Consider the following 27930-nt stretch of genomic DNA (forward strand, 5'->3'; position numbering starts at 1 on the left):
GTAGACTAGAGGCCATGGCATCCCTGTCCTTGTAGTTTCATAAAAGTCCTGCTTGGTATTCCTTAGGAAATATTTGTTATTTTGGTTTGCTATGCTGTATGATAGATTAAAATGTAGCTGTAGAAGTCAAAGGTAAAATTAATTTCTTGACATTCTTTTTACATATCTAAAAGCCCCTTTTATGATGGTGGGAATTCATCTGAAATGTAGAATCACTAATAATGTCAGAGGCATTGACTGAATTAATGAAAATGTTTTTCAGTTTTAGAACTGATATTAATTTTGAAAATTGCACAATGATGTCCACTTGATCTAGTATATTCCACAGTCTTCCTATTATACTTTGATCTTTAAAAAAATCTAATTTACATGAATCATAGAACCATCAGAAGGAAACTAGACAGAAAGTCATGATTGCAGAACAGACTCCTTTAACTGCGAAGATAAACAAGAAGAACCCTTCAGCCTATGAAATGTAACAGTGAATCACTCAGAAGAAAACAAAGCTATCATCTGCTACCATAGGAGAATGAGCAAAGAAAGTCATGACTTTGCAAAGTGGAAGGTACATTTACCAAGAGTAAGATGGTCATTACATGATCAGTAATCTACATATTCTTTAAAATACTGACAAATTAGGAGTGGTTAAGTTCAAGAATCTAGCTAGTCTTCTAATTGTAGTCCATATTTATTTCCTCTGGTAGTTATAGCAGACTATCACTGATCTGTTTAAAATAACTAAAAATATTCATGTTGATTGAATTTTATTGGAGAGATTAAAGAAATGTAATTCATTTAAAAAGACCAAAATTTCTGTTCAATTCCAATTTGATGTAGCTGTGCACCTGTTGGAGCTACTTATTGGAACAAGGGAAACTCTCATACAGATATACTAAAGTCCCCTGAGTGATATAAGGGTTGTAATAGTTCTGGTAAATCTCATTTCAGCTAGTTGTTTACTTGTTTACCTCATATAATCTCAGAAGGTATTATTGGACCTTATGAGAGTACTGTGATGGCCTTCTAGGGTTTTTGTGAGTCTTATGAGTCTAGTGACCCTTCACTGACCCTCTGTGAGGTGTGACTTTGAGAGGGTCTCCTGTGTATCTTCACAGATTCTCAGTTTCAAGATGACAATGGTTCTGTATAAGCTAGAGGAAGCATCTCTCCTCCACTCAGTTTCTTAGTATTCTAGGGGTCAGAAATTGAGGGTCAAAACCAAGATACCTGGATGAGACTATTCCACCAAGGGGATTTCAGAAAGAATATATTCCCTGTCTCTTTTGAGCCTGATGGCTGCCATCATTCCTCTCTTCCTCATGATACCACTGTGATATCCAGGGCTAGCATTAGAAACAAGGTTTCTTCACATGTCAATCCCAGGTCCCTTTCCGTTTCCCTCCCCTCCTCCCGTGCCCTCCCACCAACCCCCCAATACCCCCTCATTTCCCCAGGGAAGGTGAGGCCCTCCATGGGAGTGTCCATAGTCTGTCATTTCATCCAGGGCAGGGCCTAGACCCTCCTCCAAGAGTCCAGGCTGATAGTGCATCTCTCCTTGTTGTATGGGCACCCAAAGTCCATTTGTATGCCAGGGATAAATACTAATCTACTACCCAAGGCCCCATAGATTGCCTAGGACTCCTCACTGACACCCACATTCAGAGGGTCTTGTCATATCAAGATCTTAATGTGATTACCTCTGTCCAGCACTTTCTCCAAATCAGTTTCAGTGTATTAAGATTAGCTGTTGTTAGCCTGTTACAGACACACTAAGGTCTGTACCAGTTGAGCGTATCACAGGCGCTTCCAGCATCAGGATCCTGTGATTCAGACTGTGATCTTTGTTGATTTGATTCACTGCCCCCCAAGTCTGGGTGTTATCATTTACATAATGAACCTACAAATAGGCCATAAGAATTTTATGAAGGTCATTTCACTTAGTCCTGTTGGAACACTTAGAGACTGACTGGCATGTAATGAACTCCAGTAAGGCTCAGCAATCATTCTTTTTTGTGCTATTCATGTTGGTATCATGGTTATCACAGAGAGGAGAGCTAGGTTAAAAGAAGCTAAACATTTGCTTGGTGGCCTGTGTTATGCTGCTCATCATTCTTCTTTATTGTTACTTTATTTTATGCCTTTAAAGATAGCACACTGCTCTCTCCTCTTGTCATTAATGTAAAACAAGCACAATTAATTTGTTATTTTAAAAACAGTGAAAACCTCTTCTAGCTAATGATTCTATTTGTTTCTTTTGAAGGAATAGTGTTGTATATATCTAATGTATGTATCAAGTTGTTTTGAAGATAGTGTGGTGGGCTCCATTGTACACACTAATGGGTAGATTATGTAATTTCTCTTGGGAGTTGTGTCAGTCTAATGACAGTCATTGATGGGTCACACCTAAAATAATATTGTCTTCATTATGAAATGATAAAATTTAATGGAACAAAAATTCAAATGACAATGTCAAGGGCATACCAGTAGAAAAATAATTAGTTTTCTCTTTGAATTTCACACACACACACACAAAAATAACTGCATACACCTATAATGCAACAGCAATCTGCAGACCACCTGCCCTTTTGACATAATAATTTTTACATAATAAGGGCTTGCTCTTTCATAGGTTAAATGTAGGTTGAATATGCCAATTCTATATGATACAGTGTGGAAAAGGAGCTCAATTTTCCAAAGCTATCAAATGAAAGTAGCTAGGTGAAATATTTAGCAATATAGGGAGAGTTTTACATCTTCCAGTTGCTTAAATTTCTCCCAATAAATATCAGCTGGGTCTTGGCTCCCATTCTTCACTTTAATGTCAATGGTTATGGGAACAAACATTATTAAAAGAAGGGAAAATGAACAAAAGAAATTCATAGTAGGGAAAGCCAGGTAAACAGAAAACAATGAAATATACAAATTGTTACAAACTTTGTAATCATTTCTTTTTGACAGTGTTTATCTCTTTAAGTGTTTATCTGTGTACCCATTTTTATTTCATCTTTATGTGTCTCATAAAGTTGGAGATCACTCAATGTTTAGCTTTCTGGTGCCTGATCAGAGAAAGCAGATTGCCCTGGCACTTTTATATACTGTAGGAAAAGAAAGCAATTTTCATATACTGAGATTTATTATTTGAGTATGTTTTTCAATATAGCAACACATGGCTACAAAATTTAATGTACATGCATATGCAAGTGTATAATGCAAGAATAATATCAGGTAAATCTTTATACCTTCTGTTGGAGAAAATTCAGAGAAGCAAGTAAATGCGCGCACGCACACATGCACACACACATACACACTTCCTCCTCTTTCATCCTCCATCTCCTTATCATCAATGATACAGGGAAGCAGCATTGCATTTTTTTCCAGACAGTTCTCCAAAGCATCCATTTGTCATTGGAGGATGGGGCTTTTCATCCTAAGTTGTTGAGAAAATGCTAAACCTTCATGGAGGAAGAGATAGCTACCTGTGGGACATATGCTGACCCAAAAAGAATAAGGGCTTTAGAAAAATAAGCATAAAGACCCATTACCACAGATTTCATGAAAAGATTTTATATGTTTTTATGGCAAGTTGCATGATTTTCTCCCACCAATGAGATTTCTCAATTGAAAACTCCACATTCCGAAGCCTATTGACTTTGTATTGACAAGCTGCATGAATTCATGCTAATCACATTTCTTTTCTCTGAAGATTCTCACTGCCTGGGAAGCAATCTCCTATTATACCTTACAGTACATTCCACGCTGGAGTGAATGTGAATGAGCAAAGTGAGATAATTTCATGATCTAAAAAGCAGTATCACTTTATGCCAGCACGTGTCATTAAAATATTTGTGTGTGTGCATATGTACATGAGTGTGTGTGTGTGTGTGTGTGTGTGTGTGTGTGTGTGTGTGTGTGTGTGTGTGTGTGTGTAGGGGGAAAGAAATGACCGTGGCTCAGACATTTGGGGAAAATGATATAGTTTTATTTTTATATATGCATTTTAATAGAACTCCACCATAGCATAAAGAAACTCAGATGTAAGATTTTGTTTCAGCCCAGAAATGATGGAAAGGGATTTATATTTTTCATTTATTTCTTAGTAGTTTGACATATGATTGTCAAAAAGAAAACAGTATACAGTAGCAAGTAAGTAAATTAGTCAGATAAGTTTATTTTACTTTATTTTATTTTGTTTTTTTGAGACAGGGTTTTTCTGTATTGTTTTGGAGGGTCAGATAAGTTTATATTGTATCTTTTATGGTTGAAAACTACAGATATCTGGATGGTATGTATATGAAAGCCCTTCCTAGTCACACAGAAACTGATGTAGATAAAGGTAGCAGAAGTGAAATGAAATTGGCCATGAGTTTACTTTTGTTCTTAATGGTATTTCTTTATATTGCTCTTGAATACTGCTCATGTTGTAACTTTTCCATAAAAATTTTAATCTCAGCTGGGCATAATTGTGCATGCTTTAATTGTAACATTTGGGAGGCAGAGGCATGAGCTCTTTGTGAGTTCAAGGCCAGTCTTGTCTACATACTGATTCCAGGGCATCCAGACCTACACAATGAGAACAACAAAACAAAATAATAAGTTTTAATCTCAGGATTTAATGGTTTTCCAGGAATAATTTGAACCAAATATGAAACAAGAAAGTCCACTGTGTATATATATCAAAGTATCTATTTTTCAGTTGTAATTCTACAATCTCAGTTTCTGCATCTTTCTGGAACGTGGCATAGGAAACATCTTCAATGTCCCTCAATTCTGTTGCTTGTGCTCTATAAGAATGTTGTGTCATAAGAGGATCAGTTTATCAACCATCACACATAATATAGCATGAATGATAGAATGAACAGAAGTATAGAATGAACAGTATAGAAGTATATGATGAACAGAAAGTGAAGAACGGACATTTGGACTAAGCTAGTCTGTTCGTATCCCTCCCCTGGCCCAGTAGCATAAAATTTCTCAAAGTCATATAGTTACCTTGGGATGTCAGTATGTTCTATAAGCACAATTCAAAGAGGAACCTTGTAAAGTCTAAAATGAAAGAATCAGCTCCAACCAAATGTGGTTGGGGAAAATTAGAACTTGGTCTGGTCATTGTTTTCCATAACACTCACTGACACAGTTCTTTAACTAGAAGTAGACAGCATTGCTGAAGTTGCTTGATGGTATACCATGGCTAATATTTAAATGCTAAGGTTGATTAAAATTATACTTAGTGATTTCTCAAAGTTTGAAGAAAGGGAAAGACATGCCCAGGTCCTGGTTCTTGCTTGTTAACTAACAGGGTATATTAAAATGACGTCTGAATCAAATTTTAGTTTGCTTTTCCATGGCAGATTTCTGTGTATTAAAAGGAGGTCATAGTTTTAAACAAGTTGCCTTTTAAGGTCTCCAAATATTTATAGCATATAAGTTCTTTGAACAGTGATTTGTAAAAAGTTACGCACATAAATATAAAAAGAAAACACTGCTTTACATTTGTTCCATTATCAAATACCACATGAGTGAAATTCATTTCATGTGTAGTTAGGCCAAGGTATAGTTTTTGTTAGTTCTTTATTCTTACTACATAAACACTAGCTAGTTCTTTATTTGGCTCCATTGTATGCTGCAATACACCTCAGGACTTCACATTTGTTTGCAGTTTAGAATGGAAGATTGGAGCAGAGTTCCTTGGAAATGGTGCCTATGCCTAGTATTTTCAGTGACAAGTAATCTTTCTTTTTTCACTCCTTCACCTGAAGTTTTCATCAGGTTAGCAAGAATAGGTTGATAATTCGTGGCAAAGTCGCATCAGGCTTGCTACAAGCATCTCTTCCTTCTCTTCCCTCTCCTCCTCTTCCTCCTTATCTCTCTCTTCTCCTCTTCCTCTTCTTTTTTCTCCTCCTTATCTTCAACATCCACCTCATTTTCCTCTTTCTCCCCTCCTCCTTCACTCTTTTGGTGAAAATTTATTCAGAAGAAATAAGAAAGTCTTAACATGCATCACACAAGCTGGCTTTTCTTTTGACTATTTCCTTATAAATTAGAACATGGAATCTATTGACACTGAATGCATATGGGAAACAACAGCTCTGTTTTACAGAGAGAAAAATAAAACTAGAGATCCTCCATTTATGGTTACATGGGCTGCATGATCCCAGTATATATATGAAATTTCTTATAGGCTGCAGTCCAAGCAATCCGACAATAGCTAGTCGTGAAAGGAAAGTCCAAGAATCTAGTACTTTCTCAGTCCCACAAGGCTAGGTGTCTAAGCTGGTCTTCTGTCTATGCTGGAATCCCAAAGAGGAGTAGGCTGCAAAGTCAGTGAAGGAATGGATATGGGGGCAAGCAGGGTGGGTAAGCAGGTGGAGAACAACCCCTTCCTCCTTCCATTGTCCTTAAAGGTGTGTTTTCTGACTCAAGATCTGGACTAAAGACTTATGTCAGCCTCAAGATCTAGATCAAAGGCATGTTGTCTTCCTGTCTCAAGATCTGGACCAAGGCCTGGAGGTGTGCCCTCCATCTTTTAGTTGTTGTTCGTTCCAGATAGTAAATCAACAACCAAGAATGTCTTCACAAGTCTGTAATGAATGCCAGCTATTGAGGAGGCTGAGACAGGAGGGCCACAGACTTCAGGTCTGCCTGGGTTACAAAGTAAATTCTGTTCTTGGCAACTTAGAGAGAACCTGTATCACAGAAAAGAGCAGAGAGAGAACTGAGGGTGTAGTTCACTGGGGATTTCTTGACTGGCACATGCACAGGTTCAATATCCAGCAAAATTAAAAAAATTACAAATCATGAGCAATAAAAGTAATGACAAATAGGCGAGTTGTAATTGTTTAGCATTCGACATTTCCAGGAAGCAACAGACGTGTTTCCTCTGAGGCTCTTAGGTTAGTGTAGCTTTTATTACTAATGCAAAAATCTTAAAGTATATTGGTTTCTTTCAGGAAGGAAGATTTATTAGGATCTTTAAAATGATAGAGTAGTCCCCTGAGAAAGTAAAATGTCTGTTCATGAGTTTGTTTATACATCTATTTGGGAAGTAATCATTTAGCTAAGTGGTTGTATCTTGATAAAAGACTCCTAGCATGCATCTAATGAACAAGTCCAGCTTCAAACCAGATTTGCATTTCATGCCTTAGATTGTTGTCCTTGTAAGTCACACTAATCCTTTCCTGTCTCTAACCTCTTAGAAGAGAACAAATATTCATTTAATCTGATAAAAACATAGCCTTTAAAATTGAAATGGAAGGGAAAAATATCACTTATGAATATCATATTCTGCCATTAGCCCAGTTGCATGGTTTTATGCATGTGTGGTACAGTAATTCATTCTAAACTATTATCTTAATAGCACCCTAGGTTTAAAGAAGTTTTGAGGAATTACATTATTAACCTTCCTCCATACTTCAAGAACTAGTCTATTGGTAACATTTTCATAATTTCTCTTAGTAATATGTCTCATTTATAATCATCTTCATTATATTCATCCCCACACCAAACCTGAATTATTTTCCCATGACACAATTAATTCTTTGAGCTTCCCGTCTCTCCTGAAGTTGAGAAAGAACATCTGTTTTTTCCCTTCGTGTTTATTAATGTCTACTGATTGAAAGGGGAGCTGTGGCATGTCTCACTCTCAGAACAAGTCCTTCCACTGCCTCAAGAGTGGCAAGAGTCAGCATGTGACTCTAAATCACTGCTCATGCTATGTGCCCATGCCCTGAATTCTGAATAAGGTGATGTAAAGTGGTTTTTTAAAGAGGGGCCATAAACCCATTTATAAAGAATGACCTGTTTTATTTGAAAACTGAATATCATCTGCTGGTTTCCAACAAGCTGAGGAATGAAGTAAAGGGCAAGGGAAAGTTGTTCCAAAGGTGATGGACTAATTCTGCCCATTTTCCTTTGTTTCTTTTGGTTCACTGTAACGGGTCACAGAGGCTGGGGGAATGAAATGACTGAGTTACACTCACAGAAATGGGTGAGTTCAAACTGTTCACTCTGAGAGCTCTCTATCCTGGAAGAGTGTGTCATGTGTCTCAAGACAGGACTATACCCCACTGTGTTCCCTTGTGACCTCTTGGCTCACTAGGTCCCCAAGTCTGGCTATTTCCAGAGGTAAATAATTCTGAAAAGTAAATACTCAGAAAGCCAGTCTCAAGGCACTTGGAGATGTTTGGACAGTGAGGGGTGGAGAGTGGCCATCAATTTTAACATAGACCAGGTCAGTAGAAACTGAACATTATTACCTCCTAACATCTGTTTAGTGGCCTTTGAGAAATGAGATTGTGGCTACAATCCATGTTCTGGACAGCTGTCTTCCTCAAGAGAGGCATCTCTACAATTGGCATTGATTAGTTTTCTTGTGGCAGCCTCCACAGTTAATTCATTGAGCCTTTCCCTTTTACTACCTACCATGTTATTTTTATATGCGTAGTAACTGATCATCTGTGATTCTATGTGTAAAAAGACATGAAGACAGAGGTCAACGCTGGGGATTCCTCCTCAGGTGCCACCCACCTTGTTTCCTTCTTTTTTAAGAGAGAAACCTAGGTTCACCAGTCAGGCTAGACTATATTTGAGCCTGAGGGATCCACATGTCTTCAGCTGCCCAACACTGGGGTTATAGCATATGAGGACTTTTTTATGTGGGTTCTGGGGACCCACAATGGTGCTCATGCCTGCACAGAAAGTACTTTACCCACTGTCCGGTTGTGTGTGTGTGTGTGTGTGTGTGTGTGTGTGTGTGAAACTGACACAAAGCAGGAAGAGGAACCTCAATTGAGAAAATACTTCCATCGCATTGGCCTGTAGGCAAGTCTATAGGGAATTTTCTTAAGAAGTGATGGGAGTGAGTCCACTGTGGACATGCTACCCTAGGGCAAGTGGTCCTGGGTTGTATAAGGAACTGAACAAATGGGAGGGAGTACTGTGGTTATAATATAAAATGAAATTAAACAAAAAGAGAAAGGAAAAAGAAACTTAATCAGTCATGGGGGACAAGGAGGTAAAAGCATTCCTTTGCTTCAGTTCCAGCCTCTAGGTTCCTACCCTGAATTCCTGCCTTGACTCCCCTCAGTAATGAACTGTTAATTCGAAGTTTAAAATGAAATAAACCCTTAACTCCCAAGTTGCTTTCAGTCATGGTATTTTATCATAGCAATAGCAACCTAAGACAACTATTTCCTCAAATTCCTTTACTACCACTTTTACCTTCCCTTCCCTCTTCATTCTCTTTTTTCCTTCTTTCCCTTGTTCTGCTTGAGGTAGGTGTCCTTTAAGAATGAGCAGCCTCAGTTCCTGGGGGAAGAATGCATTAACACTTCCCATGTGCCAACCCTTGCCAAGGATGGAGGGAAAGGCTATAGGGAGAGCATTTCTCACCTTCCGAAGTGCTGTCTGCCCCACCTCAGTTGAGTTGTTTTGTTTAAGGTGTGTCAGAGTTGACTCTGGGGTGGTGTATTTTGTCCAATGAGCTGCACATTTCATCATTGGTTGGAAGGGATGGGCCCATGGAGAATTTAGAAGGAATCAGATTTGTGATAGACACCTTGCATCATGGCTCCCTGTCAGGCACAACCAGAACTGGAGACAGGAAGTTGTGCATTTTGTGATGTTGTTTTCTGATTAGAACACAACATTTAATGAAGTAAGTCAGAGAGCGCTATTTGCAAGGCTTAGTCAGCACATTTGTCTTTTGGATTAATAATTGTTGCATTTATCCTACAAACTTTTAATAAAGACAAAATCTTACGTTTACTACGCTTTTGACAAATCATATGAATGAGGCTGACTAAAATGCTTGAAACCAAGGTTGCTTGTGTGCCTGTGGCATGAAATACCACTGTGGCAAAATCCTTTGGATATTTGCTCCCTTTTTTCAGATGAGAATGAAGGAAAGAGTATGTGACAGCTGCCATGCTCCAAATTATCAAACCACCGAACTTCATTTCTTAATCACAATTGAAGAGCCAAGAAGCAAGCAGACTAAAGAAATACTCATAGTTTGTTTATTTTTTTTTTTACAACCAAAGGGAGTCAATGGCAGGATCCGATACACTCTTACTATGAAAAGAGGAGGTGCATTTTAAGCAACTTTATAATGGTTTGTGCTCTTTAAAAATACCTAGAGTATTTTTCCCTGGGCTATGTCTTTGGAAATGAAAACATACAAGATTGTATGGGGAAATTCAACTACTATGCCCTCTGTTAGTTTTCATTGACTTCATTAGGATATTAACTGCTCAGGACTGCTCAGGAACAGTTTCATGACCAGAAGATATCCAAACCTTTTCAATGAGATATGAAATCTCAACCAAGGGACTGAGTTGGGGCAATATTAAACAGATGTTGAACTCTAGATATTCATTGCAACTTAGAAGACAAAATTCCTAGTGAACCAACTTCAGCAAGAGTTTTTAATTCTCAGAGTCATGAGCTGCCCAGGAACAAGAAAATAGCTGTTAAGAACAGTGAGGTTTAGGGTTCTGGGAAAATCCCATACCATGTGACTCTCCAACCATATTGACCCACTTCTCATTGTGAAAACCATATGCTGCCATGTCATGATTGTTCTGTGACTTAAAGAGTATAAAGTCACTTGAAGATCAAAAATGTTAAATGTCATAATTTATAACAAGCAACTGGGAACCACATATAGAAAGAAACCTAGCTTTGGGGTTATAACTTCTTCTGAGGTGTTGGACAGATGGGAGAAGATACTCAGTTTTATGATTCATTTACTTAGAAAAAAATCAGTAGAAGTCTGACACATGGTTTTATTAGGTTGGTTATGGGCTGCTACCCATTTTCCAACATTTTAAAATTCCACTCCAATGCTTCTATTCTCAAATTAAGGAAAGGGAAAAAGTGAACAAACAGCACATGGGGGGTATAATTCTGATCTGTAACGTCTTCTATTTTGCACTTTGCATTTGAAGAGGAAGCATTTTCTGACTTCCCACTAACCGTTCTTCTAAAGAGGCCATTTCCAATCATACCTTAGATCTTGAGAATCAATGACAAGGGAAGGAGAATCGGTTTACTTTTCTGTTTCTCAGAAGAGCTCTGTGGAGACTTGAGAGCTTCAGGCTTGGGCAGTGAGTTGAAGCATTATTCCTGGGGGGGGCATACCTCCTGTCCTTGTTGGCCATGGCCTCATCAGGTATTGAAGTGTTCTTGTCTACACTAGTTGAGTTACCACACTCACCTCCATCTCTTTGTCCTTTCTTTCCACCCATAAAGACTTGAGAAGCGCAAGAGAAATAACGGAACACACAAATATTGTATTGTGTGATTGCTAGCCTTTTGCAAACAGTGCTTTCTGGTCCAAGGACAGATGTTCCATTGTTTGTATTAATTTTCCAAACATCTGAAGTCTCCTCTAAAAATTTAGTCCATGGAGTGCATACCCAAACCTCACAACTGGTGACTAAAAGAAAAAGAAAGGAAACTATAATATGGTAGGGAGCCTTTGTCTTTGGGAAGGGCCATCCATGCAAAAGTTACCTCACTTTAGAATTGCAAGGCACCTCTCCTCTGTCTCATGTTGTAAGTGAATGGCGCCCCCTAGTGTAAAGCTAGCTGAGCCCTCTAAATGGCCTAGGTATTCATTCATTCAAACATTCTCCCCGAGTTGAACATGGGCCAATCAAGTTTCTAAAGTGCTGGGGAGATGGAGATGGCATTGTACACACAAGAGCTGTGGGTCACACAGATCTTACCCTTAATTGACTAGTTTTCAAAAGCATCTGGCCAACTGAACCAAATACATCCATATGTGCATTTTAGCCCATGCTTTGTACAAAGACTGACTCTGCTCTGTTTATGCTTTTATGTTCTGTCAAGTATGGAGGGAGAAAAATATAGAAGAGCAACAGACTGACCATCTGTTTGTATCCACTGCTTAACTCATGTTTAATGGGGACTCTGTGCACATAGAAAACTCAGCTAATTAACTTTCAATTTCAATTTCATGCCCCCACCCAAGTGTCTATAATTGCCTCTACTTCTCTCATGAAAAAGTCCTTCCCGAGATGATCTGTTAGGCAAGAGAGGAAGGAAAAATAGAAGGGGGTGATAAGCTGCTGCCACACTGGACCTGTCTATATAACTGTCCTGGAGACTAAAAAGCAAGGAAGTCATTGAGGTTCAAGGGGCACCTGGTGCCAATTGTTGGTTTGTTCCTAACCACCTATAGACTTATTTATTTTCCCTAAATCTCCAGGTCTCTTAGAAGAAGTGATGAATTTAAGGGACTCTCATTCATAATAGATTTCTTAGCCTCATGGCATCTAAATTCCAGTGAATGGAAAGTTTGTTTTATCAGTGTTGAAGGAAAATGACACTAAAAGATTTGATCACTCAGTTCCTTTTGTACCTGGAAGGTTGTTAGTGTTATTAATTAATAATGAGTTGAAGCTTCATTTAAACCAGAAATAACACTTGTATTGGGTTTGGGAATAGGCTTTAAATATTGTGATGGCCTCAAATAGTTTACAATTTTCCCAACTCAAAACTCACTTTACATTCCCTTGGATAAGAACATTACTTAAATGTGTGTGTGTGTGTGTGTGTGTGTGTGTGTGTGTGTGTATTCACAGGACTCAGGACCCGAATCTGGTGGAAATAAAAAGTCATGATGCATGATATAAAGGTGTAAAGCTCATATAGAAGCATTAATATCACACAAACACACACACTATATATATACATACACACACACGTGCGCATGCGCACACACACACTATATATATATATATATACATACACATACATATAAATATATCAAAAACCATGTATGTTCACTATTTCCCCTTTTCTACCTGCCTTCCAGGAGTCTTTATTGCCAAAACTCCTGACAAATTAATAAAAATGGTAATCAGAAGAAAGTGTTAACATATTAATCTACAAATTACTTTTCTTCAAGTTTGGAGACATTTCCTGAAAGCAGCCAAAGGTGACTTTTCCTCCCTTTCTCTTCCTTTAAATCATTACAAAGCAAAATCCCCCTTTCTTCCCCCACCCCCACCCCTGCTTTAAAAAAAAAAGTTGTGGAGTTTTGCTTTTCTGTTCACTGCACTCCTGGCCAAAGTAAAGCCCTCTTTCTCAATGACGTCAAGATCTTTAGCAAGATTAGGCTTTCATTTCTCTATTGCAGCAATTAGCCAGGGAATGTATAAAAGGCTTCAGGAAGACTCACTGGGCTGCAGAGAGAAGCACTCTGCTGCACAGGCAGAAGATAGCAGAGAGGAAAAGCCAGAGGGAGGGGGCAGAGGGCTCAGCCGCTCCTGGAGAACCTGGAGAAAGGACAGACAGAGACAGGCGGGGAGGAGGAGAAGAGAAAGTATGTTTAACACGGAGTAAAGACAGACAGACAGAAAGAAAGAAAAAAACAAACAAACCCTGCCCTTACAGCGCAGTTAAGAAACTGGCAGTGCAAGAAGAAGTCAGACTGCGCTTAAAGGGACATGAAAAGCTAAAAGAAATTTTTACCATCTCTGCAGTCTGTAGGTGTCTGGAAATGAAAGTAGAGCTTCCTGTCTTTAACGGACTCTGACAGGGGTAACTGGATTAGAGACTGGTACGCCAGTTTTTTTCTTTTCTTTTCCTTCTTTTTTTCTTTCTTTCCTTCTTTCTTTCTTTCTTTTGTTTTGTTTTGTTTTAACCATCTTAAATCCTGAAAAAAAATGCATCTCGGAAATGAATGAATTGATGGGCACACTCCAACTGCTGGACTGCAGAGAGCGAACTTAGTCTTGCCATTTCTGTTTCTTTCAAAGAAGAGACAACTTGGGCTTCCTTCTAATTTAGTTTTTCTCCTTTTCCCCCACCCCCACTCCCAACCTCCCCCCACCCCGGTCCCCCACCTCCTCTACCACCACCTTCTTTTTCAAAAAGAGGTCAAAGTGGGAAGCAGAGCGCACAGGGACCAGGCTGCAGAGGCAGAGAAGATGGGACTCCTCAGCGTAGACTTGCTGATCACACTGCAGATTCTGCCAGTCTTTTTCTCCAACTGCCTCTTCCTGGCGCTCTATGACTCGGTCATTCTGCTCAAGCACGTGGCGCTGCTGCTCAGCCGCTCCAAGTCCACTCGCGGAGAGTGGCGACGCATGCTGACCTCAGAGGGACTGCGCTGTGTCTGGAAGAGCTTCCTCCTAGATGCCTACAAACAGGTGAGCTGCACCCCACTGGGCTTCTGGGTCAGCAGGACCAAGGGACTAGAAGGTATGGAGCTGCAGGCTATGGGGAGCCCTATCTGGGGTGACCTGCCCAGTGATTATGTTCAAGGGAGTCTCAGTGTCACTTGGGACACCTGTTGCACAGGTTAGATTTGGGAGTGACAGACATTGAACCATTGTGAGTGACTCTGGGTGACTTCAGCAGGAATCTTTAACAAGGGCTGCTGTTACCTTGCTCTTATTTGGCAGTTTGGGATTTTGGCGGTGGTGAAACAACTCTGGATAAATTCAGAATTATCGGAGACTGGAAGCTGCATTTGTTCTGTTCTTGGCATGAGCTGGCTTCTGCTGCTTTGCTTGACAGAAGAGTGTGTGAGACACAGCAGGAAGGCTTGAATGTTTCCTTTCTGCTGAAATGGTCAGAGTTGAATGATAATGATGATGATGATGATGATAGTGGTGGTGATGATGATGACAGTGGCTCTGATAACCTCTAGCCCCTTCATTTCTTGGGGGAGATCAGAGTTAATGAAAGCAAGCCCAGTACAGCCACCTACTTGGTTGGAATTTGTGGATTCCTAGTTATTGTCAGTTTGCAAAAGAAAAATCGAGGAACTGTCAGAAATCCAAACTTTGTATGTGAAACAAAATCTACAAATAAGTTACCTCAGAAAGTGCTGATAGGTCTATGGTGTGTTTGAAGGTGAGGTTCTGGACGTTAGAACAGCCACTTCCCTTACCTGGTGAAGGTGTGATCCCATCTGCATTTGGAAACATCAGAGTGGGCTACTGATGTTTTAAAGCAAAAATTTCTGGTATTCCAGCCTTTCAGCTGCTGGGAGATATTGAGAGAATGGTATCTGTCAGGGCAAAGAGGAATGGTTTTATATGATCCTCCATCCCTTTGCTCCTATCTCATAGGTTCATAGGACTCCTGAAGCATCCTGGATATTAGGAATAATGAATGCATTTGAAAAAGAAGCTTCTACAAAAGGAGGAAATATATCCCTAGGGGTACTGGGAGAGCTTGCTAGAGAAGGGAGCTTGCAATAGTGAATCCAGATGTTCAACCCAGTGGCATTCTTCAGACAGGTGGAATGGTAGACACCATGATGGAAACTCAGAATAGCAATAGTGGAAAAATCAATCCATGTGCCATGAAAATAAATGGAAACCATCCAGGGCAGGGTGTTTCATTGGAAAGGAAATGTTGAGGAAGAAAATGCCTTTTGTGAACAGGCTGTGTGATTCATGACATTATTATTGCAAGTAACCTGAAGAAGATTACTTGCTGTGCTGAGTACATGTCAAATGTCAAGCCCCCTTTTAGCAAGTAGGAATGCACTCATTAGCATAGGAATGGCTGCCTGGAGTCTCCTGTTCAGTTATATCATATATGTAGTGGCAATAAAAGATATGGACATGGAGACACTGAGAAATAATTTCATCCCCACAGAAGTACACACAGAATGTGACATTTTTATGCGTATTTAAGTGTTGGGAGTTTGCATGAGTGGGACATTGCTCCTGTACATTAAAAGATTACTGATTAGTCAATCCCTTCAACTACATCTGTGTGTCATGTCTTAGATAATATGGATGTTAGTGGCTTTATCTCAGTGTATTAAAATCTTACCTTTTGAAAGACAGTGGACTTCTGCTTAGAAAAATTTAAAGGGAATTTTTGAAGGACTTTAGCCACATGCATCTAAATATTAATTTCATATCAATTTTGGAGGCTACAAAAGCACCTACAAACTTTAAGTGAGGTGTTTTTCTCATCAAGAAGATCACTGGGGTGAAAAGGGAAAAAACAAGCACATGCCCCTATAATATACTTCTTTATATCTTTTGTCACTAATATATAGTGTTCCATTATGTTGTAGTATGTTGTTTGTGCTCATGGGAGGTTGGAAAGATGAATGATTTGTTTTTACTTTTGGAATATGGTTTGTGTATTCCACTTATTTTTTCTTTGTCTCTGCCCACTGATTTGATTAGTGACCAAGTTCATGACTTCTGTTATTATGCTTGCTTTTAATGACTTATACAATAGTTACTATGCAAAAGAACCCCCCAAGAAAACACACACCCCAAGACAAGGCTGGGATGAGTGTAAGATAAATGAAAGCATGAAGAGTATAACTTGAGCTACATTCTGTCCTCTTCTGTCTTTGAGTGTGACTGGCTTCGTGGTGGATGTGGCGGCCTCTGCAGCTTACTCAGAACCTCTCAAACAGATTGAATCACTTGCCAACTGCTGTGTCATCTGTGGAACACTGTCTTTAGGCGTGACTGTTTCCATAGATGCCAGAGGAGGTCCTGTCTGGCATTGCGTCTTGGGATTTCACAATCTTGACTTGCATTATTTGCTCCCTTCCACTCCCGAATCACATTTCTCCACATGGCAGTCCATCAGGCAGATCATTCATTACTCCCAACTATCTTGGTTAGCAATTGTGTCTGGGGAGATATCTAGAGGCGCGTATTTATTCACAGAAGTGGTGACACAGGCATGAGCTACATTGAGGAGAGGGAAGACCAGAATGAAGTGCTAAGAGTAAAAACTGATTTAAAATCACCTTTATAAAGAAGTTATCAAAGACCACGCGGGCTTGGTAATGGTCAGGAGGTGTGTGTGCAATTCAGATTGAAAAGGAAATCTAGAAAGTGGAGAAAGTGAGCAAATATCAGACACTTGTTATTTAAGTTTCCTTGGTGTCTTTGCTTGTGAACACTGTACCCTTCTGCTGGTGGTCAGAGACTCAGAAATGCAAGCTTTAAGCAAGCTGTCTCTGCTTGGAGCCTAACTCTTACCTAAATGATGTATAAAAGTAAGCAGATAGTATAGACGCTGATAAGCAGTCTCTTTTTTTTCTGCATGGATAATGTTACAGTTGCACAGAAGACATGCTCATTGCAACATATAATTTTGGTTTTGAAAGAGTCTCTTTAACATTCTCCTCCTTCTCTTTATTCACCTCAAGCCTTTTGACACTGGCTTCTGTGGTGAAAAGTGGCTCTTTAAAGAGAGAAACTGTCCTAAAAGTACACAAAGAAGGCCACAGCCAGAACTTGTCTGTCACTTGGATAAAACATAGCGAAAGGATAGGACTTTGAGCTTCATTTTCAAGATACAAATCAAAAAGAGAATAGCCAAAAAAGGGAACTTAACCCAGAAGATGGAGTAGGTAGGCTGCTCTTCAAGTCTGATTTACTTGGCCCATCTGAATGGGGATGGCTAAAGCTCTGCCTAATGATTGTTTGGCCATGTTTTTTTTAAAGGACATTGTTGTAGCCTGATCATTACATTAAAGAATTGGAAATTTCCTGAGAGTTAAGTTCCAGTACTTTGAATGACAAAAACGTCTGTGTAAATATTGATATGGGCCCATCCCCCATTTTTGTAATTTACTTCACTACTCAGCCTGAGAATAATGTGTGGTGCTTTACTCAAAAACTCCTCGTAGGCTGTGGAAAACAAAACCAGAAACAAACAAAACAAAAACAAACAAAAATCAAGGTTAGCAGTTATATACAGTATTTCCACATCACCCAGTGAATGGTTCCATATTCCCTTGAGTTTGTATCTTGCAGCATTATCCTCTATTCTGTAAGTACTCAACACTGTGCTGAAAAGGAACCCATCATCAAGGGAGTCAAATTCTTATATACCCTATGCATCTGTGCTTTTGTTCACACTTATAAACGTCTGTTATCACCTTTGAACTTGGCCCAGAGATGTCATCAGCAGTAAACTTGCAAAAGCCTCACCCACTCCCTGAGTGGATATTGTATCCTTGCCCACTGAAGAAAATATACGAAAGAATGACTGCAATAGTGCAGATGAGAGCGACAAAGGTCAGTAGTGACGCTATCACATTTTACGTGTGTCCTTTCTGATTCTTGCAAAATAAAGAGACCCTTTGGGAACATCGGAACTTCAAGACCAATTAGTGGAATTGATTCTTCTTGTGTTTGGGCATTAAATACTGGGCAGGGTTCTCTTTAGGCGGCTGATGCTGGCAGGGAAAGAGGTACCGACCTAATTACTCTTCCGCAAGAGCAAAAAATGCCTTTTGAATGCCTCTTTGGCAAATATGTCTCATTAAGGACAAAAACCAAACACAAACCCTCTAAGAAGCAGAAATTAAGATGATAGGTAACTTGTGGCCAGGATACTTTCCCTGCCACTGTGGGAAATTAAAACAAAGTTTGGGAGTACCAGGGGATGATTTGTTTTTGTTGAGAGTCTTTCCTGTAGCCTCGGTGTTATGATGGGACCAACTTTATTTTCTTCATCATTTTGGCTCTATGTCAGGGAATACTTTGCTCCTGTCTTCCATTGTGAAGGCAGTGGGGTTTCTCCCAGTCCATCTCAGCAGGGTTTCTAACCAAGCAAATCAAGAAATTCTCCACCGGGAATTCTAATCTAATGGAAATTAAAATTCATAGTGATTTGGGCAAAGAGATGATGACTAGAAATGGGTTTAAGAGGTTTTTTTTTAAGACTAAGTCTACTTTTTAAATTTTAGCCAACTTGTCCTTTATCAGGTTTTAGAAAATATGAATGAATTTATAGCTAGTTTTATGAGACTTATAAAATCTGACTATTGGTCTACTTACACTTGAGTTTACATCTCTGTCTCTGTCTGTCTGTCTGTCTGTCTGTCTGTCTCTCTCTCTCTCTCTATATATATATATATATATATATGTGTGTGTGTGTGTGTGTGTGTGTGTGTGTGTGTGTGTGTGTACTTATATTGTTATGCCAGGATTCAAACCTTGGACTTTATGGATGCTAGTCAAGTGCCCCAGCATACTTAATTTTATTAGTACCATTAATCTTGCCTATGTATTTTCTCTAGCCTGTGACCTTCATGAATCAGGTATTCACACCTGATTTCCTAGTGTTCTGTAGGATTCTGCAGCTGTAGAACAAAGTAAAGGGGATTTATCTCATTTCTTTTATTTTCTGGTTAGCTGAAATAATTAAGAATAGGTCAATGACATTAGTATTGACTACAGAAGGTCTCTGGTGAAAGGGTAGGTTTTCCATTTCTGAATGTATATGCTTTAGTATGTTCGTTCATCACCTGACTGTGTTCACTGCAAGTCAAGTTTACTGTTCTTACCTGACCTAGGATTATAACACCCAGAGTTTATTCACTAATTCACTCCATAAAACTTTAGGATGTCTATTTTCCAGACTAACAAAATGCTCAACACCTCCACAACTAGGGACATTAAGAATTTGTTGACTTCCCTAATATTTAAATTTAGAGTGTGTTATGCTTGTTTTGGAAATAGTTGTGAGACAGAATTGTCTCTAAGAAGTGACATGCACTTAAACTTTCCAAGGAAATTAATTGCAAGTAACAAGAGATCATCTGTGACCAAAATATCAGGTTGGATTGTTCAGGTGAATATTCAAGAATGACACAAGTATCAACAGGTCAGTTTGGGTGACAGCCAGGGAGACCTGGGCCTGTTTATCAAGACCACACAGTTGTTCATAGAGCTCAACAATGGTTCCCAAATGCAGATGGATGCTTTCAACAGAATGAATTATTTCCTCACATGAAAAATTCTGATCTAACAAGAACTCTCTACAATACACTCATCAGAATGTATCCAGGCCTTCACATCACAGTCCCTTGAGGAACATTGCACAGTCAGTGGTGCTCAAAGCAGTCCTGCCATCATTGTATCATGGGAAGGGAAGTGAGAAGTAATGGAAAGTCATTCATAACCTCTCTTAAGAACAAGTATCAAGAGACCATAAGATTTTAAAGCTCAGCACATGCCTAAAGTTTAACATGCATTTCAGGGCTTCAAAGAGTTGTGTAGTTAATTATGAGAATCCCCTATCTAATGTTGATTGGAAAATAGCCAAGATGATTCACAAATATATCCTATGTATATATTTATTTAAATCACATCTAAGAAGGCAGACTATGATTCTAAGATGTCTTTTGGGCCATCAGTAGTACCTATTTCAAACTGGCCCTGAGAGTTTCAAGAAGAGTAAGAAAGAACTTTGATTTTTTTCCCTAAGTGAAAATAAGTTATGTCTTGACATTAAAACATTTGAACAAAAATCCCTTGAGTGTTTTACCAGTGTGCATCATTACTCTCCAGAACTCACTTTTAAGTAGCTTCAATTAACAGCAGTTTTATATGGGACTATATTTATATGAAAGAAATAAGTGATTCAGTTGGAAATGTCTTGCAATATTAAGGATAGTGTATAAAAATCAATTGTACCATTGTAAGCTATCCCTAATGGTATTAGCTTTGATTAAACCATTCTAGACGGAGATCCAATTGTGTTAATTCTGAATGAAGTAATTGACTGTTTTCTGTTGCCTGCTTTTTATTATCAATTTACAGATCCAAAGGCCACTAACTTTCAGTATTCTGTGTTCAACTATTTAAACCACATGCTAAGGAGGTTCACGGAATAATTTTAGTCAATGTGCCTTATATCTGAATACTTATTGTTCTGAGGGGCTTGTTAATAAATGCACCAGAAAGACATGGTTTGGGTCTTCCTATATAAAAGGATAGGGGAAACCCATAATGTATGGAAAGTGTAAAATTAGCTGAATGTCAGACTGTGAAGTAGCCGGTTTTCTTGTTTATTTTTTTGTTTTTCAAGGGCAGCTTTGAGGTTCTAGCCATAACATGCATAATGTGAACAGTAGCCACAAGAACCTGCAGAGATCACACCATGCATACTGAGAGGAGCATAGAACTCTTCTCAGAATAATTTGCCTTTTGTTGTTGTTGTTTTGGACACGTGATTTCCCAAAAAGAGTGGTAGTGTGCCTTATGTGGTAGGGTGCTGTCTGACAGTGACAGCTCTCACTGCCACACAGTCTTTTATAGAGCTCCTGTCCTTACTTTATCCTTCAGCAGACACATAAGGAGAGCAGGCATGACTGCCTAGATTTTTCAAGTTGGAAAGTACTGACAAGGGCAAGTGGGAGGAATCCTATTTACAAATGGTGGATTATAGATTGTCCAGCTTTGCCCAGAGACAGATCCCACCAGTATTCTGGTCCATTGGTTGATATTAAAGAACTTGCATTGGTTGGTGAAATGGTTCACTGGGCAATGCTTGCTGCCCTGTCTGATAAGTCTGAACCCAAGGACCAGCATGATGGTGGAAGGAGAGAACTGACTAAAACAAGTTGTCCTCTGACTTCCTCAAGTGATAAGACACACACAACAACAACCAAACAAATAAATGTAATATTTTATTATTGAAAAGAGGGGAAAAAAGAAAATAAATTCAACTTATATGTGTGAAAATTCTGGTCTTGCCTGAGTCTTTTAGAAGTCAGAAAGAGGCAGTCCATTCCAAAAATGAGATAATTTATCTTAAAGTGAGCCATTACTTTTAACTTTTAAAATGAAGTCAATTAATCATTCATTCTATAATGCTTGTTAGGCGTTGGCAGAAAAGTGAGAACAGCAAACAATACCAGAATCTACTTAATTATGAAAACAATTTATATCTTCAGAGACAGAAAGAATTGCCTCCAATAAATAGTCAGAATGGAAGACTTTTATTATTTCTTGACCATCCTTTACGTTACCTGATATGACTACTTTTTATTCAGATCCATATATACATATAGATATGTATATAGCTATAGATATAGATATAGGCATATTAAAACCCATTATATTTAAATTGAAGTAGCAATGCGTTTAATGCAGTAATTCTTTTCTTTTTCACCATTAGGTTAAATTGGGTGAAGATGCCCCCAATTCCAGTGTGGTGCATGTGTCCAATCCTGAAGCAGGTAACAATTATGCCTTGGAGAAGACCGCTGATGGGGCAGAATGCCACCTCCTTGACTTTGCCAGTGCAGAGCGCCCACTGGTGGTCAACTTTGGTTCAGCTACCTGACCACCTTTCACTAGGCAACTGCCAGCCTTCCGCCAGTTGGTGGAAGAGTTCTCATCAGTGGCCGACTTCCTGTTGGTATACATTGATGAGGCTCACCCTTCAGATGGCTGGGCAGTGCCTGGGGACTCCTCTTTGTCTTTTGAGGTGAAGAAGCACCGGAGCCAAGAGGACCGATGCGCAGCAGCCCACCAACTTCTGGAGCGTTTCTCCTTGCCGCCCCAGTGTCAAGTTGTGGCTGACCGCATGGACAATAATGCCAACGTAGCTTACGGGGTAGCTTTTGAGCGTGTGTGCATCGTGCAGAGACAAAAAATTGCTTATTTAGGGGGGAAGGGACCCTTCAGCTACAACCTCCAAGAAGTGCGGAGTTGGCTGGAGAAGAACTTCAGCAAGAGATGAATTCTAGATTAGCTGGTTTAAAGGTGTGATTGTAATAGCATTTATTATTTTTTTAAAAAAATACGTAAAAGAAGTTGAGAACTGAACTGAATCTACTATTTCAACTGAGTCCCATTGCCTCACTGAAAGACAGGGGTATACCTGTCAGTAAACAAACCTCTGAACATTTCAATACTTCCTTTTGTACACAAATGGCATCCAGGCTAAATAGCAGCCCTGTTACCTCCCACCTGGTGAACTGATCCAAGCTGGAGGGGAAGAAACTGTGATGCAGCGTGTGTTCATCCTTGCTTGCAAAAGAAGTGACTCTGCTCAATGTGTGCTTTGGGACCAGGAACAAGATTTCCCTGAATACCTAATGTTAAGGGAAGCTACTACCTATGATCTGATGAAGTGTGTTGTCTCAGCTTTAGTCATCAGGAACAAACCCAACTGGAAACTCCCCAAAACTTACTTATAATGTGATCTTGAAGCCATGGTGTGCACTTAGGACTGAGGGGTTAGCTCTTGCCATGCAATGCCTTGTGCTAGTAGTATCTGTAGCCCAGAATTTCCAAGGTGTATGTGTAGATTCCAAGAATGGGTCCCAACATGGAAGGCTAAGATGGCATCAGAAATCTGGCAGATGGAGAAAGCATTAGGTCAGGGAAAATGAGCTTAACAATCGAGGAAAGAGGTATGAGGAAGAGGAGGAAATTGCATAGTGTTTTATCTGGAAGCTGCAGGTAGTAAGAATGCTATTCAACCACGCCAGCATGGAAGCACATACACACCGGGGGAAAGCAAGGGGTTGTCTAAAAACAGCATAGGGACGATACACAAGGAAACAAGATGTGCAGTAGTACGCCTAGACTGATGGTGAATGGGAGATGGGAAAGATGAAAATGGTGAATGTGTTTTCATGTGGAGTTAACCCTTTTATATGTGAAATACTCATTTCTGTGGGTGATACTCATTGAGGGAAAATCCAGGGGGTCTGGTGCTGCTGGGTTGTTCCTGCCAAATTCCTAAAGTTACAATGTTGCACTCCCCTCCATTCTTAATCTCTGAAAAATTGTTTTCTCTGGGTGCTGAGTGAAGGGTATAGGAGCCAGGTACCCTAGCCATTCACCTGCTGCCCTCTCCTAATGTAGATGAACTCTAATGAATATGGGTTTACTCTGATTATTTATACCCATAGTTTTGAAGGCTTAGACATAGATTATCCTTGGTGTCACAGAGATTTGTTAAAGTGGTGTTTCCTCTGACATTTGAGTTTGAACTTGGGTTTTCCTTTAACTTGGGTTAACCTATTAGTTGAATTTTAGTAACTGTGTGCATGACTGAGTATATTTATGGATATACTTCTCTTAAAATGAGAGAAACACAGCTTTACCCACAAGCAATACATAAAGACCATAGCCTCCAAAAAATCAACTGATGTTGTATCATAATTAATTTTTTCAACTCAAAAGGCGTTCAGATCACTGCATAGCATATTATATTTACATGTCAAATTAATTGGTTTTTATGTCTATCCTCTCAATAATTAAATCTAAAGCTGAACTATATAGGAAAAGATAATCTTATTAAAATAGTTGTCCCAAATGAGAAAACTAGAAAGTGGGTGTATATGAAACAAAAGTGTTGTTTTTAAAGATGAGAGCAAGAAATGAGTCAGATGACTAGCCCATATTTACATAGTTAGTAAAGCAGCATTGTGGCTAATATTTTTGGAAGCATCTAAGATTGCCAGTGCTTTAAATTCAGTAAGACATAACCACAAAGAAACAAAGCAAATTTCGAAAGTGCAATGGTATCTAATGGACTGTTGTAGAATCATATTGAAGATAGACTACTTCAGACGCCTCAGATATTAAGGTCTGCAATCAAGGCATATCAATCATTCCTTGTTGAGTTTAGTCATCAAAATGGTGTTGAGATTTATGTGCCTCCCTAAAGAAGCAAAATGAAGAACTGGTTTCAGAACACTCACGTTGAGATCCATAAATGTCCCCTTTTGTTTTCATGCGCCATAGTGGAACAGAATGTCAGAGAAGTGGGTGGGGGGATGAGTTTTGGCTAATGTGATGCTAGTTGTCTGGGGAAAAGAGTGATGGAACAACTCACCCAGTTGTGCTCTATTTTTTAAGAAAGAAGGTTGTACGTGCATACAATTCGCTTTTTTGGAGGATAGGCCAATGGAGGAAGGAAGAAGAGGAAGTAAACATACAAAGACATAGTCTGACTGTCAGGGACACAAACATGTTCGCTAGAACATGGCAGAAACACTGGAAGAAAAGCTGTTGAAGGGGCCCGGGAAGAAAGTGGATAGGCAGAGCTCAGGAATCTTACACTGTGTAGAATGGGGTGGTCTCCCAGATATCATAAGCCTGTAATGATGTAACCTATTTATCTCAATGTAAACATCTATGAGTTCCCATGATGTACCTTTTATAAAAACTAAGAAGTCAGTAATCCAGGCAAGAAAATCAATGCTCAGCTACTGTGCTCAATGACACTATTAGACTGGCATTAACCATCTACCTAATATGCCTTTTATAATGTATATTCCTTTGAAGAGTTACAGTTGTATTCCTCACAAGGAAATACACACATATATATGTATGTATACTTTCGCATATATATATATATATTTTCTTAGTACATAAACATTTTCCTATATAAGATATGTTTACATAGTGATATCAGTTTAGACTTTTAAACTGGATTGGCCTGTCTATCACTATTGAAACAGTTTCTCAGAGCTTCCCATAGCATCTGCACTTCTCAAGCACTTAGTGTTTAAAAGACATCTTGAACCATCACTTTCATTTATTGGTTAGAGGAAGTAATCTGGACAATGACTTTCTTGAGTGGGACTGAATAAAGTGCCTGGCCAGCAATTGTAGACATATTTCATACAAATGCAGCGAACCTATGTTGAGGCAGACCAGTCATTGTTCTTGCTCTGTGTTGCCAAAGTGGCGGTCATTTAACTTACACGTTAACTTTATTCATGCTTCAGGTCTCTACACCCATGTCTTTACCTCGTTCATAGTTTATGTCCCTGTATTTTTGGTAATATAAGCTTCTAAGTGGTCTATTAACTTAGTTAAATTCTTCTAGTAATCAAAGACACTTGTTCTCTGATCCCACTGCCTGAGTGTATTTTACTATTTGGGTTTTGAATACAATTTATAGAACATTGTGAGGTTACAGGGCTGCCTCACACAAATTACTGGAAGAGATGCTTGCAGATCATCTTTATGCTTTTCAGAGAATTCTCAGGTGGATACAAGCTGCCCTTGGCATGCCCTGTAGCCTCCATCCACAGTAAGAGGGATTTGCTGGTGTCCAGGACCTCCTGGTATATACATCATAAGAGGATCAACCTGGACATTAGTTCCACCTGACCTCTGGCTGATGGTTTGGAAAATAAGTTTAATTAAAATCCCTTGGCCACTGCAGAGGGGTAAATTAGACTGATTTCTGTCCCAGTGAAGGATAAAGAAAGACTTAGACCAGCGCTGCAGCAATGTCATCTCTCTTAGTGGAAATTGACTCTGAGTCTTTTAATTTTAGGACCTTTATGACATAGCCCCAATCTAAAACCCAAGTATATTTAGTTAGAATCCAATTTCTGCCATTGCCTTAAACCTAGAAGCCAAACCCACTCTCTATATGGACTTCCAGAATGCACACAAGGGTCACTCGCTGCTTGATGATGGTAGTCTTGGGACTGTTGCGAATCCCCCTAGAGAAGGAGGAATCTGAGGCTGTATGAACTATGGAGCTGCTAGTGGGGAGGAATGAACCCCCTCAGGCTTGGCTTACAGACTTGGAAAAATTTGAAATGAGACTTCTTATGTTTGGAGGAAGGCTGCTGGGTGTCAGTAAATGACTTCAGGGTGAGCAAGCATCAGGCCTCTACTTCATGCCATGTGTTCTAGATAATACCAGAAACAAGGTCTCAGACTTGACAGACTCAGCTCTGTTACAAGATGAGTCTGAACCAGCAGAAAGCAAACACGTACAGATATCCAAACAAGACTTTTCCTACAAGCCAGGGCTTGCCGCCTGTCTCAGGCAACAGCACTAGGGCTCTGGGGAGTTTATTTAATATTTACTGAGACTTTAGAGACCTAGCAGATGTTTAATGAAGTCACTATTTTGGCTCAAACTGCCCTCCCCCTTCTGTCTTGAGAAAAAAATTCAAACAGGTAAACATAAAAATGAAAGAGGCCTATAGAAGGGCATGGGAAATAAATAAAATCCTCTCAAAACCATTCCAGACCATGCAACGTGGTTTGTATGTGTCAGGAGTAGGGGATGAGAAGACCTATGTACCCAGTACTTGATAACCAAAGCAATTAATTGATCTTGGGTAGGGAACATTGGCCAGTTTTGTTTAGTTTTGTATCTGTTGTCACCAGACTCCCAAACCCAGATAACCAGACACCTGAAGGGGGAAACCGAGATGTGCAGAGCTTACTGGTGTGCAAATGATAACTACTGACGAAAGAGTCACCCACTCAGTCTGTGGTTGGATGTAGTCACATGAGTCTGACTCTCACATCTCTGTCTCCCTAGCAAGGAGAATATTTGGGTCATGATGCAAAGTGTGCTGGGTCAATGTGACAAGAATGTGTGTGTGTCCATCTCTGCTTCTTGGTTGCAGAAGAGAGAAAAGCTTTGGGGATTATCAGTAGAAAGAGTGTTGTTCTATCGGTGCTGAGTGGTATGTGTGCTCTTACAACTTGTTCTTATATTTTAATAAAGTTTGAATAAAAGAATAGAGTTACTTTTTGGTTCCATTTGTTTGGTTTTAAGTAACTTTCTAGATTTTTTTCTCTGGGCAGAAACATACTCATGGTTGACAAGGGGAAGAAAATCCATCATTCTTATATTTACTCCTTGGTACTTGTGGGCAAATTAGCCCGCAATGCCAGATTATTTTAATCGAATTCTGTGTGCCAGGGTTTTCAAGGAAATCAAGATGAGCTCAAAGTAAACCTTCAGATATTTTCCATATTTATTAACAAGTTACACTCAGGATTCAGGAAAAGGGACCTGAATCTGGAGACTGTGAAGTAAACATTCACTTTGTTAGATTCGTATTCTATGCTTCCTAAGTGTAAGGAACATTCAAGAAGTTGGTTAAAGCAGCAACATGCAGACACACATACACAGTCATATAGATACACACATATATTATTCATTATGTGATCAGCAAGGCACTAATGTGACTCAGTCATTAGACCCATGTTATCACACATGTTCCAATGTGAAAGGGCATAAGGAATGAATGTCCCATGGAGGTCATGACTTTTTTCCTTTCTCAAGCAGATTACTTAAACAAAAAGTTGGTATCTCATGAGATCCTGTTCTTTCTCATGAATTTTTTACCCACAATTTCATTAATACTTATAGCACGTTATGTAATAC

General features: G+C 39.3%; 1 protein-coding gene across 1 annotated transcript; it reads left to right on the plus strand.

Annotated features, from left to right (window-relative positions):
• Positions 1-13216: 13216 nt before the first annotated feature.
• On the plus strand, positions 13217-27278 carry Dio2 (iodothyronine deiodinase 2). The gene is given in 4 exon segments (XM_005083985.4): positions 13217-13585; positions 13903-14177; positions 21937-22498; positions 22501-27278. Coding segments are annotated over 3 exon segments (816 nt in total). The 5' UTR covers positions 13217-13585; positions 13903-13955; the 3' UTR covers positions 22533-27278.
• The last annotated feature ends 652 nt before the right edge of the window (positions 27279-27930 follow it).

This window comes from Mesocricetus auratus, unplaced genomic scaffold, assembly GCF_017639785.1.
Source record: "Mesocricetus auratus isolate SY011 unplaced genomic scaffold, BCM_Maur_2.0 Super-Scaffold_15014, whole genome shotgun sequence".
NCBI lineage: Eukaryota > Metazoa > Chordata > Mammalia > Rodentia > Cricetidae > Mesocricetus > Mesocricetus auratus.